Raw genomic sequence first — 14,233 nt, forward strand, 5'->3', positions numbered from 1 at the left:
AATGCAGTGGGAGCCTATATGTAATTTAAGTTTTTCTAATAGCTACTTTTTTTTTATAATTTAACTTTATTTATTTATTTTAATTTGACCAGAAAGGGACAGAGCAAAAGAGAGAGGGAAAATGAGAAAGTAAACTGCCAGGTCTGGGACTTGAACCGCAGTCAGCCATGTGGGAATCTAGGGCTGTTAGCCACCACACCACCTGCTGGCCCCTAATAGCCTTCTTTTAACAAGATTTTTGTTTAAAAAAATTTATTTTTTTTTCCTATAGGGTGCATGCACCTGCCAGAGTGAGACAAAGAGAGGGGGAAGGGGGATGGGAAATCAACCCCTTTTGGGGGTGGCTACATCATAGTCCCTTCTCTTTCATTCTCTCAGACTCTGGGCTTTCCTGCTCACATGCTTGGCATGATTCTTAAGCTGCTGGATCCAGGACATGAAAGATGGCTGTGTGGGATCCAGCTCCTTAACCTCCATGCCAACTGCTGGCCCTGGTAAAATTAATTTTAACCCAGTGTTTTTTAAAAAGAATTCTTTAACCTTATTTATTAATTCATTTATTTATTTTTTTAAGAATTATTTTACTTGACTTTATTTATTTTAATTTGATCAGAGAGGGACAGAGAGAGAGAGAGAGAAAGTGAGAAAGCAAGCCATTCAGGTCCGGGACTTGAACCATGGTCAGCCATGTGGGAGTCCAGCGCCCTTAACCACCACGCCACCTGCTGGCTCTCCATTCATTCATTATTATTATTTTTTTAATTTGACCAGACATGGGGCTGAGGGGGGCGATGGGGGAGTGAGAAAGCAAGCCACCAGGTCTGGGATTCGACCTGCGGTTGGCTATGTAGGAATGTCCAGCACCTTAACCACCATGCCACCCGTTAGTTCTCTAGTTTAACCCAGTATTTTTAGATATTTTTACCATCTAATTAATATTAAAGGATTCATTATATAAAATTATAATTTTTCAGTCATATAAATTGTTTCCGTACATATAAAGTTACATACATATAAATTGATAAGAGTTTTTTTTCTTAGCCTTTAAATTCCATTTCATATTATGTACCTATTTTGTACTTAAAATATACCTCAGTTTATACTATCCACATTTCAGATGTTCAGTAGCCACATGTAGCTAAGGCTAATGTATTGGATTGTACAGGTCTAGAAGACCAAATAAGTAACTATGTTAGTTAACATGATTCTAAGTATGTTCTAAGTAATGATCTTAAAGGACTAATTTAAAAAAGAATTTTTAGGAGAATTACTTATTTAATTGTATTTATTATTGTTGTTGTTATTTAATTTGCTATAGGACACATGCACTCACCTAAGAGAGATTGAGAGAGAGAGAGAGAGAGAGAGAGAGAGAGAGAGAGAGAGAAGCAAGCTGCCAGGTCCAGGACTTGAACTGTAGTCAGTCATGTGAGAGTCCAGTACCTTAACCACTGTACCACCTGCTGTTCCCAAGAAATAATTTTAAAAATTTATTTCTTCCATGGGAAAGAGAGACAGACAGAGAACGAGGCATCCCCAGCAGGGCCCTCATGCCATGCCTCGCCCCTAATCTTGGCCAGCCTAGATTACTGGTGGGTGTGCCCAGCATTCTTGGGTAGGTCTTGAGATGTGAACCCAGGACCTTTTCCATGAAGGTCTAATTGCATTACTACTGTGCCACCCTCTGGGCCCTTTAAAAGAATAATTTAACCCTTAGAAAAATAGAGTGAGAACAGGCTCTGTAAGATGCTTTTGACTACAGGGATCCAGCAGTTAGCGTAATGGCTATGTCACTGGATTCCCACGTAGTTGACCACGGTTCACGTCCCGGACCCGGTGGCTTAAAACTCATGCCAGGTGCGTGTGCGTGCGTGCCCAAGATCCCGAGAGGAGAATGGAGGAGAAGGGATTGCAGCGTGACCATCCCCCCTGGGGGGTGATTTCTCGCTTTCTGTCTCTCTGTCTGTCTGGTGAGCACACGCGCCCTGTAGCGAAAATCTCTCCAAAAAAAAAAAAAAAGAATGCTTTTGACTACAGATAAAAGAAAACCTAACTTAAACTTTAAAATTTTTATTTTATGTTGCCAGAGGGCATGTGCACTGGCTCCTGTGCATGGTGCTTAACTGCTGCAGTACAGGGCCAGCCCACTTAAATTATCTCTAAAAAAAATTAAAAAGTTAGGGCCAGCAGGTGGCATGGTGGTTCAAACACTAGACTACCATGTTCAAGTCCTGGACCCTACACCTTGAAAATCACTCCAGGCATGTATGCTCAAGATCCCAAGAGGAGGATGAAGGAGAAGGGATTATGGTGTAGCCATCTCCTCTAGGGGGTGAGGGGTGATTTCCATGTTCTCCTTCTCTGTCTATTGGGCAAGCACATGTGCCCTGTGGGAAAAACCTAGAAAAAAAGAAGAAAATTATAGCTAACTAGAATTTCAGAGGTGATATAGATCAGGATTGGCTTCTTGCATAGCTGTAGTTCCATTTCTTTGCCAGCTTCTGTGAGCTGCCTTTATCTCCAAGCTAATATAAAGATAGTGATACAGTTGTGAACTTCGCATGCATACCCAATAACGTGCAGAAGAAAAAGAAGCTGTGTCTCCTGTGGTTTTGTTTTTTAAAAGCAAGAAAACTTAGACGTTTTAGACAAACTTTCCCTCATGTCTCATTTGCTCAAATTGGATCTTGGACTTATTCTTTTTTTTTTGAGAGGTTTTTGTTATAGGGCACGTGTACTCACCAGAAAGACAGAGAGACAGAAAGCGAGAAATCACCCCTCAGGGGGGATGGCCACGCCGCAATCTCTTCTCCTCCAGTCTCCTCTCGGGATCTTGGGCATGCACACACAGGTGCCTGGCGTGAGCTTAAGCCACCAGGTCCAGGACTCGAACCGCAGTTGGCTACATGGGAGTTCAGCGACAGCCATTATGCTAACTGCTGGTCCCTGGACTTATTCTTAAATCATATCCTTTGGATTGCTAAAGAGATTCTTCTGTTACTTTGCTAAGGCAGCATAGTTTAAATGACCATAAGCATGGCCTTAGGTCCTAGGATCTGTGTTCAAATCTCTACCCTGACACTTACTAATATGCGAAGTTACTCGCTTTTCCACTTCTGTTTCCTCATCTATAAATCATGCAGTGGCTGTTGTGGTTGTTTCCTTCAGCATTTGTTCTGTTCGGGGATTGAGCCTCATTTCAAATATAGTCCTGACTAGTCAAAGTAGGTTTTTATCATTTTATCCCCTTTGCTGGCATTTGGTTCAAGAAACTAGGTTTAAGTTAGTCAGTACATGGTATTTCATTGACCCAGGAAAATGGTGCTAAGAAATACTTTGAGAAATGTGTGGCAGTACGGTAGGAACTGTGATAGGGCCTGGCAGGAGGAGGGACGAATCTCTAATCAGAGTTGTACTGGGCTGACCAAGGAAGGCTTCCTGAGAGCCTTTTGAATTATTCTGCAGGAATATGCCACTTCGGATTTCTTCTCCACTTGAGATATTTTAATTTCTTTCAATTTGTTCTTTTCAACTTTTCTTTTATTATTCTTATGAAATATTGTACCGGTACTAAAAAGTTCAGAGAAGGATTGTTCTTTATTAACCATTTTTAAGGTGGAAGCAGAGCGTCGAGCCACTAAAGAAGAAGAAAACAAAGCCAGTGAAGAATATATACAGCGATTATTGGCAGAGGAGGAAGAAGAGGAAAAAAGACAGGCAGAAAAAAGGAAAAGAGAGATGGAAGAGCAACTGAAAAGTGATGAAGAACTGGCAAGAAAGCTAAGCATTAAAATCGTAAGTTTCAGGAGAGAACGTTGAACATTATGTTCATGTTGCTTTGACTGTGGTGGTTCTTAAAGGAATGAAGACACAATTACCATAACTAGAAGCTATCGCTGACATCTTTGCTCTGCTTAAAGCAGGTAGCTTGGTGGTTAAGGGTGCTTGACTCCCACGTGGCCGACCACGGTTCAAGTTCTGGACCTGGCAGCTTGCTTTCTCACTTGCTCTTGCTCTCCCTCTCTAGGCAGCTTGCTTTCTCACTTGCTCTTGCTCTCTCTCCCTCTCTGGTCAACTTTTGAAAAATAAATAAATAAAGTTAAATAAAATAATTTTTTAAAAAGAATCACTTGTTTAATTTTTTTATTATTGTCCTTCATTTTGATCAGAGAGTGCGTGAGAAAGCAAGCTGCAAGGTCTGGGATTTAAACCTCAGTTGGCCATGTAGCAGTCTAGCACCTCAGCCACCACACCACCTGCTGGCCCTCTTTTTAAACGTTTTATTTGTTATTAGTAAATTCAAATTATTAGGTCATCGGGAAAGTCATGATGTATTTTCCTATGTTTTTTAGTGCAAAAATGAGTGACGACTTTCCCAACACCCAGTATATAGGGAAGCTATTCAGTGAAAAGTAAAAACTTCATTCTTCCCTTTCACCTCTCAACTTCCAGTCGCGTTTTGTTACATGTCTCTTTTCACCAAGGGTAAAGCATTATTAACAGTTTTTTATAACTTTCTTCTTATTAATCTAAAAGGGATTATATCAAATCATGCTGTTTTATGCCCTGCTTTTTAAAAAGTTTAAAAAAATCGGGGCCAGCAAGTGGTGTGGTAGTGGTTAAGACATTGATTCCCACATGATGGACCATGGTTTGAGTCCTGGACCCAGCAGTTTGAAACTCGGGCTGGGAACATGTACATGGGTGCCCAGAATCTCAGGAAGAAAATAGAAGAGACAGGATTGCTATGTGGCCATCCCCCCACCGGAGGGTGATTTTTTTCTTTCTTTTTTTTTAAAAAATAATTATTTTTTATTTAACTTTATTTATTTGTTTACTTATTGTTTTAATTTGATCAGAGAGGGACAGAGTAAGAGAGAGAAAGGGAAAGTAGGAAAGTGAAAAAGCAAGCTACCAGGTCCAGGACTCAAAACATGGTTGACCATGTGGGAGTCCAGTGCCCTTAATCACTATGCCACCTGCTGGTCCCTGGAGAATGATTTCTTTCCCTTTCAGTCTCTCTTTCTTTCTCCAGTGAGTGCATGTGTTCTATGGAAAAACCTTTAAAAATTTTTTAAAATATTTATTGGCAGAGTGGCACATGTTTCTCAGGAGAAAGAGAGAGAGAGAAGGAAAGCACCCCCAGGTGGGGTGGTGATCACATCTCAATCCTTTTTCTCCATTTCTCAATCCCCCAGAATTTGGGGCACATTTGCACACCACCTGGTATGTTTTTCAAGCAACTGGGGCTCGGGTTGAACCACAGTTGATCATGTGGCATCTGGCTTCCTTAAGTGCTGTGCCACAGGACTGGTCCTGCACCGTGCGTTTAACTTGTTGTATGTTAGAGGTTTGCCACATTACCACTTGTAGCCTAATTCTTCTTCAGAGCAGAATAGTGGGGCTAGCGGGTAGCATGATTGTTAAGGTGCTGGAGTCCCACATGACTAACTGTAGTTCAAGTCCTGGACCTGGCAAGTTGAAAATCACACTGGGCACATGTGCATACATGCCCAAAATCCCAAGAGGAGAATGGAGGAGAAGGACTTGCAGTGTGTTCACCCCCTCTGTGGGGTGATTTCTCACTTTCCCTCTCTCTTTCTCTCTGTTTCTTTCTGGTGAGTGCATGTAACCTATGGCAAAAAGCAAAAAAATAGCAGAATAGTATATTCCATGTGCAAATGTAAATCACTTTGTGAAAGTGAAGCACGTTACATTTTGTTTTTAATTGCTAGAGGGCATGTACCCTAGCCAGGGAGAGAGAAAGTGAGGAAGCAACCCCCGTGGGAGATTGCCATGCCTCAGTCTCTCCTTCTTCATTCTCCTTTTGGGATTTTGTGTACTCATGCACATGTACCAGGTGTGTTTTTCAAGCCACTGGGTCCAAAGTTGAATAGCACTGTCACCAATGTGGGATCTGGCTGCCTCAGCCACTATGATGCCTTCTGGCTCCAAAGCACATTTTATTTTTAAGTAATACATTAAACTTGGGCTGGGGAGGGAGAAGAAACTGTATTTAATATCTTGCTATCATTACATTATTGCTTCTGAGAAAAAGAAAGGATGATAAAACACTTTAAAACAAGAAGATTAGGGGCCAACAAGTTGCGTAGTGGTTAAGGGCGCTGGATTCCCACATGGCCAACTGAGGTTCAAGTCCCGGATCTGGTGGCTTGCTTTCTCTCTCTTTCTCTTTCTCTTTCTCTTGCTCTTGCTCTTGCTCTTCCCAAGTGTTGGTCTCTCTCACTCACCTCCTCTCTCCCTCTCCCTCTCCCTCTCCCTCTCCCTGCTTCCCTCCCTGGTCAAATTAAAAAATAAACAAAGTTAAATAAAATAATTATTTTTTAAAAAAAAGAAAAAGATTCTTTGAGACTCAGTGGTTTGAAAGAGCCTGGCAAAATCACCTGGGTTTCTTTTGAAATACAAGCTCTTGTACATTCTTTAAATTTACTGAATCAGAATCTCGGGGGTGGGGGGGTGGAACTTAAGGAATATTATCTCCAGAAAAGTCAGGAATTCAGGTTCAAGAAGTAATTCTCTGCTTTCAGACAACAAATATACTTACTAAAATGAGGTATGCTCAAAATTGGGAATTTTATTCTTTTTTTTTTTTGGAGAGGTTTTCGCTATAGGGTGCGTGCACTCACCAGACAGAGAGAGACAGAGAGACAGAAAGCGAGAAATCACCCCCGGGGGGGATGGTCACGCCACAATCCCTTCTCCTCCATTCTCCTCTCGGGATCTTGGGCATGCACGCACACACGCCCGGCGTGAGTTTTAAGCCACTGGGTCCGGGACGCGAACTGCGGTCGACTATGTGGGAGTCCAGCAACATAGCCAGTATGCTAACTGCTGGTTCCCAGAATTTTATTCTTTTGAGAGGCCTACTATTTTTAAAAATTATTTATTTAATTTTATTTATTCATTTGTTTATTTTCATTTGACCAGAGAAACACAGGAACACAGAGAAGGAAAGTGAGAAAGCAAGCCACCAGGTCTGGGACTTGAACTGTGGTTGGCCATGTGGGAGTGTCCAGTGCTGTAACCACCATGCCACCTACTGGCCAGAGGTGTACTATATTATGAATGGTAATTCATAATAATGTTCCCATGTTTTGGATTGAATGCTATCCCCCTTTTTAGAGTTTATTTATGTCTTCCGAGAGAGACAGACAAGCACCCCTAACAGGATCCTCATGCAGTGAGATCCACCTGTCTCAGCTGCCTAGATCATGGGCACACAGATAGGTGCCTGGCATATTCAGGGAGGCCCCATGATGTGAACCCAAGATTTTCCTTATGTGGGTCCAGTTGCATAACCACTGTAGCACCACCTGCCTTGTGCACTTTTTCATGTATCCTTTCTTTCTTTCTTTTTTTTAAAAATTTTATTTAACTTTGTCTTTCTTTCTCTCTTTCTTTCTGTCTTTCTTTCTTTCTTTCATTCTTTAAATTTGACCAGAGAAGAACAGAGAGAGAGAGAAGGAAAGTGAGAAAGCAAGCTGCCAGGTCTGGGACTCGAACCACAGTTGGCCCTGTAGGAGCCCAGCACCCTTAACCTCCATGCCACCCTGGCCTCCTTTCTTTCCTTTTTAAAATTTGAGTAGAACAGCTTTAGAGGTATACACAATCCAAAAATTTAATAGAAGACATTAAGCAGAGCTAGCAGTAGTGGCACAGTGATGACACGATGTTCTGTGATACTGGTGCTGCATGGGAAGATCTCAAGTTCACAACCTGAGGGCTCCCTATGTACATCAGGCATGTACATGCATATCCATGATGCAGACTGGTGCTGGCGTGGATTGTGGCATTGAGGACCCTATTGGGGCAGAGGTGGGGATCTGTCTGTTTTTCTCTCCTTCTCTCCCAGTCTCTTTCATGGAAAAAGCAAACAAACCAACACATTGAACAATGGAATGGGGAAGATAATATTTCAAGGAGGAGAGTCTGGGGTTATTGATACCTATCTTTTAAGTGTCTATTATTCCAATCTTTCTAGTTTTCACATGGGATTGTAAGAATAGATTTATTGATCTTTTAGAATAAATTTTAATTTATTTGTGAAATTTTTATAGCCCAAGGCCAAATATACACCATCACCAATTATGAACTTTTTTCCAGTAAAAGAGCTATGAAACTTACTCATAGAGCAAGTAAATCTTTGATATTAATCTGTATGCCCTTAAAACCCAAAATTAAATTATTTTGAGCTCTTTAAATTTTCCCATATAGGGCCGGCAGGTGACCTGGTGGTTAAGAGCTCTGGAGTCCACATGGCTGACTATGGTTTGAGCCCCAGACCTGGTGGCTTATTTTCTCACTTTTTCTCTCTCTGTCTCTGTCTCTTGCTCTGTCCCTCTCTGGTCAAATTAAAAATAAGTAAATAATTAAATAATAAAGTTAAATAGAATTATTTAAAAATAAATAAAAAATAATTTTCCATATTGATTACAATAGTTATTATTACATGAAACTGCTTATTAGAAAAATCAGCATGATTAATTGGCAGTGAGATTAGTACCATCATGCCCTTTTTTGTGCTTAATGTATAGTAAATAATTCATTTAGATCAACTGTATGGACTTAATTTGTTTTTACTCATTTTGGCATGTCTAATAGTCTTCAAAGGATGTGTAAAATTTAAATGTAAGTTTAATTTCTGAAAAAGTTTGGATTCTTAATTAGTCTAATAGTTTATTTTAATCATAAGATTTTCTTTAGTAATATCTTTAATAATACTACACTTTTTCTAATATTAAAGAACAGTTCCAATGAGGAAAGTATCTTGGCTTCTCCCTTGAGTTCCAGAAAATCTGATCCAGTCACAATCAAGGCACAAAAGAAAAGTAAGAACAAACCAACAAACACCGGAGATATTCAGAAGTAAGTGAACATGACTCAGTTACTTGCTTATTTATTTATTTGCTTTTTAGTTTATTTATTTCTTCCATGAGACACACACACACTCAGAGGGGCTCCCCAACAGGGTTTTCACACTGCCTTCTACCCCTTGTCTCAACCAACCATGAGAGTCATGGGCACACATGTGTGTGCCTTGTGTGTCCTTGGGGTGCCAAGAAAGGACCTTTCCATGTGGACCCAGCATTGGCGAGCGTTCCATTACCATCGCAGCACAGGAGCTGGCCTCGGGTATTGATGTTTATGAACCACCTATTGTGGACCAGTGGTTTTTTCGTATATTAATGGACCGCTGGTTCTCAGTCTTTGGTCCATGAACTCTGCAGTACTCTCAAGGTAGTCTAGATTGATGTAAAGTGAAAAGAAGATGTAGCTTACCCTAACTAACGTGAAGAAGATAAGAAATGTCCTTTTTTTCACCTAGCCACTTATTTTGTCATTTAATCATGTTTGCCTAAGATTTCCATGTATTCTCATGTTCTCAAAATGAACCAGCTGGAATCTTCTTTCCCTTGGTTTAAATTCAAGTGAAAAAACCTTGTCCCAGTTAGGCTTATCTTTTCTAAAGGAGTTCACACTTTGGCATCTAGGTCATTTTTCCCCTCCCCCTTTTCCCAGTTTATGCAGCACATTCTTCGCTCCCATACCAAAAGCACGAGTCAGGTAGTCAGCAGTGGAGTGGCTTAGTTTCTCCACTACACTCTTCCAGCAGTAGGTAATAGGTAGAGTCGGTGACTTTATGAGGATGTAAGTTTTTCCGTAATTAATTCATAGTTTGAGAAGCACAATCTCGCCTTGAAAAACATGTAAGGGTTTCTGGTTCAACTGAGTAAATATGTGCAGTTTATTTCCTTCCTTCCAATGTTTATTGAAGCTTTGAATTTGAGAGGGAGAAATTGTTCAGGAGATATAATTGTTCAGGAGTATTAAATGTAGAGATTGCTATTAAAAGATAAAAACATGTGGTAATATTGTTAGTATTAATAATATGCAAAGTAGAAAGCAAGAGAAAACTATTAAGGAGGGACCAGCAGTTGGTATAATGGCTATGTCACTGGACTCCCATGTAGTTGACCGCAGTTCAAGTCCCAGACCTAGTGGCTTAAACTCATGCCAGACGCCGGTGGGCCCAAGATCCTGAGAGGAGAATGGAGGAGAAGGGATTGCAGCGTGGCCATCCCCCGGGGGGGAATTTCTTGCTTTCTGTCTTTCTGTCTCTTTCTGGCGAGCACACATGCCCTATAGCAGAAACCTCTCCCAAAAAAAAAGTTAAGGAGAAAATAGGATTTTTTTTTCCTTTTAAGTTTTATTGGAAGGCACGTATGCTTGCCTGAGACTGGACAGGGTAGATGGCCATGCTGCGCGAGCACACATGCCCTATAGCAGAAACCTCTCCCCCAAAAAAAAGTTAAGGAGAAAATAGGAATTTTTTTTTCCTTTTAAGTTTTGTTGGAAGGCACGTATGCTTACCTGAGACTGGACAGGGTAGATGGCCATGCTGCAATCCCGTCTCCATTTTTCGTTTTGGAATTTTAGTCTTACATGTACATGTACCTATCATTTTTTTCTTTTTTCTTGTTTTTTTTTATTTGTTTGTTTGTTTTGTGTTTTTTTTTTCTTGTTTCTTTCTTTATTTTTTTTTTTTTGAGAGAGAGAGATATTTTGCTACGGGGCACTTCCAGCCTTGCAAGCAATGGTACTGTCTGTCATAATGCTGGCCAATACTTAACCTATAAGGTTTTGTCATGGGATTAGAACAAAACAGATAAGAGGATAAAAGAAAATTAACACTGATAAATCAGCCAATCAGCGGACCAGACAAACAGACCTATGTAGTTAACGTGGCTTTAACGTGGCATATTATATATATTCAAAGCACTCAAACTTCGATAAACTTTTTTCTTAAGGTATTTGTCGCCTAAATCGCATTTTGGATCAGCATCGCAGTCAGAAGTTGTACAAGAAGTTAAGAAAATGTCACTATCTAAGGTACATTGGTACTGAAAATGTTCTTAGTTTGGCTGTTTTGTTAGTTTTTTTTTTCTTAGTATGTAATATTCTCTTTTTTAACATTTCTTCATGTTTTCTGTTTTGGGGAAGTGGTTTCCCAAAAGGCCTTCATGACACAATCCAGCTTCCACTTCAGGCAGCCAGGGCATGAACACATGCTCATCACTTTCAGGGAAACCTCTGGACACGAGCCTGGGACCTTTCCATTTGTCTTTAGCATCACAGAGCATTGCATTACCACTCCCATCTTTGGAGCTTGCACTTTTGTACATAAAACAGAGTGTGGGGGTCAGGCAGGTGGCGTGGTAATAGTTTAGGCAGCTGAATTTCACAAAGTTGACTTTGTGGTTCAAGCCCAGGACCTGGTGCCTTGAAAGAAACACATTGGGTGCATGCGTATGCATACCCAAAATCTCAAAAAGGAAAATGGAGAAGGGATTGCAGTGTGGTCATCCCCATTAGGGGTACTTTCTCAGTTTCCCTCTTTTTCCCTCCCTCTCGCTGTCTGTGATGAGCACATGTGCCCTATGGCAAATTGAGGGGGGAAAAAAGTATGTGGGGGGTGGGGGAGTGAGAGAGATTTTTGACATGGTCCCATGTTGGTATCCTCTTGCCCTAGCCTTCCAGTTTGGTAGGACTATAGGCAGTGCCACCACACCTGGCCCATTTTAGGTTGGACAAGGAACAGAACCCACCTAAACCATTACACAGCAGTTCCCTCTTACCACCAAACCTGGGCCTAGATTGGCACATTTATTAATACTATAGATTATTCATACATGTAGTTTCCTAATTTTTTTAAACAACAATAGTTAACCCCTTCTTAGTTGTCTTAGGCTCACCTGGCTAGGACCAGCTAGGGGCCAGACTGTGATGAAGCATGAACTCAGTGGACCTACCTGAGTAGGTCCCCTAATCACAACCTGGTGCTTCCCTGTATGGTGCATGGTATGTGTGTGTGTGTGTGTGCCTGTGATCTGGGTTAGTGAAGACTTAGGTGAATCACAGCATGAAGTCCTTTTAGGGTGTGTGGGGGGTGGGAGTAGGGTACCTGTCTGTCTTTGTTTTGTTTTTTAAGATTTTTGCCATACGGTCTGTGCACTTGCCAGAAGGAGACACAGTGAGAGGGAAAAAAAACATCCCCCAGGGGGGATGGCTACACTGTAATCCATTCTCCTCCTGGGATTTTGGGCATGCGCACACACATGCCTGGTGTGATTTTCAAGTTGCCAGGTCTAGAACTCAAACCACAGTCGGCCATGTGGGAATCCAGTGCTTTAACCACTACACTACCGGCTGGCCCCGAGTGCCTGTCTTTATACCTCCCTCTCCTTCCTTCTCTCCTCCCATCTCTCTCTCATGGGAAAAAGAAATAAATACATTGTAAAAAATAAAATAAAGTTTGGCTGGCTCCATGGTCTAATGGTAAAGTGAGCTGGATCCCACATGGTGATGACACAGTTCAAATCCCAGCCCCAGCAGCTTGAAAAACACACTGGGTATGTATGCGTGCATGCCTCAGATCCTAACAGGATGGAGAAATGGAGGAGAAAGGAGTATGATGTGACCCTGCCCTATTTAGGGGTGCTTCTTCCCTTTCTATCTCTCTTTGGCTAGCACACATGCCCTCTGGCAAATTAAGTAAATAAATAAATGGCCGGATGGTAAATATTTTAGGTTTCGAGGTCAATATGGTCTCTCACAGCTATTTAGCCATGTCATTGTAGTGTGAAATTATCCATAAATGATATTTAAACAAGTAAGCTTATCTGTGTTCCAATAAAACTTTGTTTACAAAACAGACAACAGACTGGATTTGGCCATAGTCCATGGGTCATGGTGCTGATCTCTGACTAGATAGTCAAACTCAAAAAAACAAATAGCATCAGCTTCACGTCAGAGATTGTAAGATGGGAAACAAAGCATGCCAGTAGGGCAGAATCAGGCAAAAAAGGAGTCCTCACAGCAGAGCCCCTACATGGTGGCCTAGAAACAAGATCACACGAGTGAGTATGGTAACCACTCTGGTTTAGAAGCCTGGTGCTGTGTAAGTCCATTATTTCCTGTAACAAACCATGGGCTTGGCTTCCAAAGGTCCTGGTTAGGAATACAGCCAGCCAAAAGAGTGGTAAGGCCTTACAGAAGCCCCAAGCCTTAGCTTCTCACTGGGACTCAGAACACGCATCTTCCTAGCACAGATACAGTGTTTGCTAGTTGGGTCGCTTTTACCATAAGCTGTGTGGCCCAGTAGCACAGGTAGTGTTCCACCTTTACCACGTTTCTAGGGAAATAAAACTAGGAAAGGGAGCTCACACTGAGGTCTGTTTCTGTATAGAAATTTTGTTAGCCCTTTACCCACAGGCTCCTAATATTTTTTCAATTCAGCTAGGTGGTTTTATGTCTTTTTTTTTCCCCTTAATTTGCTAGAGGGTGCGTGCATTCACGAAAGAGAAAGTGAGAAAGCACCCTCCCCTCCATGGAAGATGGTCACGCTGCAGTCCCTTCTCCTCCCTTATGCTTTCAGGATTTTGGGTATGTACACACATGTACTCAGCATATTTTTCAACCCACTGGGTCTAGGATTTAACCACATAGTCATGCGGGATCCAGCCGCCTTAACCACCCAGGTGCTACTAGCCCCACTTTTTTTTTTTTAATTTTTAAATTTATTTCTTTCACGAGAATGAGAAACAAAGAGAAAGACAAGCACTTTCAATAGTGTCTCATGCTGTGGTCTACCCCTAACCTCAGCCTTCCTAGCTAGCCAGGATCATGGGCATGTGCCCAGCACATGCGGGTTGACAGGGAAACTGACTGCCCATCCCACCCTATTGGTCCCCTGCAGCACTGCCCCCTTAGTGGTTTCATGACACCTAACATTTAATGGATATTTACTGCGCACACACAATGTACACGCTATCTTCTTTAATCTTATCGACCACTAACTATAGTTATCTTTCTTGTGCCCATTTTATAGTTAAGAAAACTACGGCACAAAGCATTCAAGAGACTTGCCCCACATCTCTCAAATAGAGCTAATGGGAGAATTCAAGCCCAAATAGTCTGACTCATATTGGAACTGAAGATTGGTTACAAAGGCATTGTAGGTCTGGGGTGTTTTTCCTACCCAGAGGTTTATATTTACAATAACATTAGGTAAGCAATGTAGAATTGGCCAATTCATACCACTTTTTTTTTTTTGGAGAGGTTTTTGCTATAGGGCGTGTGCACTCGCCAGAAAGACAGAGAGAGACAGAGAGACAGAAAGCGAGAAATCACCCCCCAGGGGGGATGGCCACGC

The 14,233-nt window shown here is 41.5% G+C and overlaps 1 protein-coding gene across 2 annotated transcripts in view; it reads left to right on the top strand.

Moving 5' to 3' along the window:
- The window catches only part of RNF168 (ring finger protein 168), a 36,283-nt gene that overhangs the window by 14,714 nt on the left and 7,336 nt on the right, over positions 1–14,233 (top strand). For both annotated transcript variants that reach the window (XM_006156780.3, XM_006156779.3), the window contains exons 3-5: positions 3,616–3,795; positions 8,765–8,886; positions 10,830–10,911. In XM_006156780.3, the coding sequence (XP_006156842.1) occupies positions 3,616–3,795; positions 8,765–8,886; positions 10,830–10,911 (384 nt within the window). The remainder of the gene's footprint in view (positions 1–3,615; positions 3,796–8,764; positions 8,887–10,829; positions 10,912–14,233) is intronic.

Source organism: Tupaia chinensis, unplaced genomic scaffold (genome assembly GCF_000334495.1).
Source record: "Tupaia chinensis unplaced genomic scaffold, TupChi_1.0 Scaffold000515_1, whole genome shotgun sequence".
Taxonomy (NCBI): domain Eukaryota; kingdom Metazoa; phylum Chordata; class Mammalia; order Scandentia; family Tupaiidae; genus Tupaia; species Tupaia belangeri.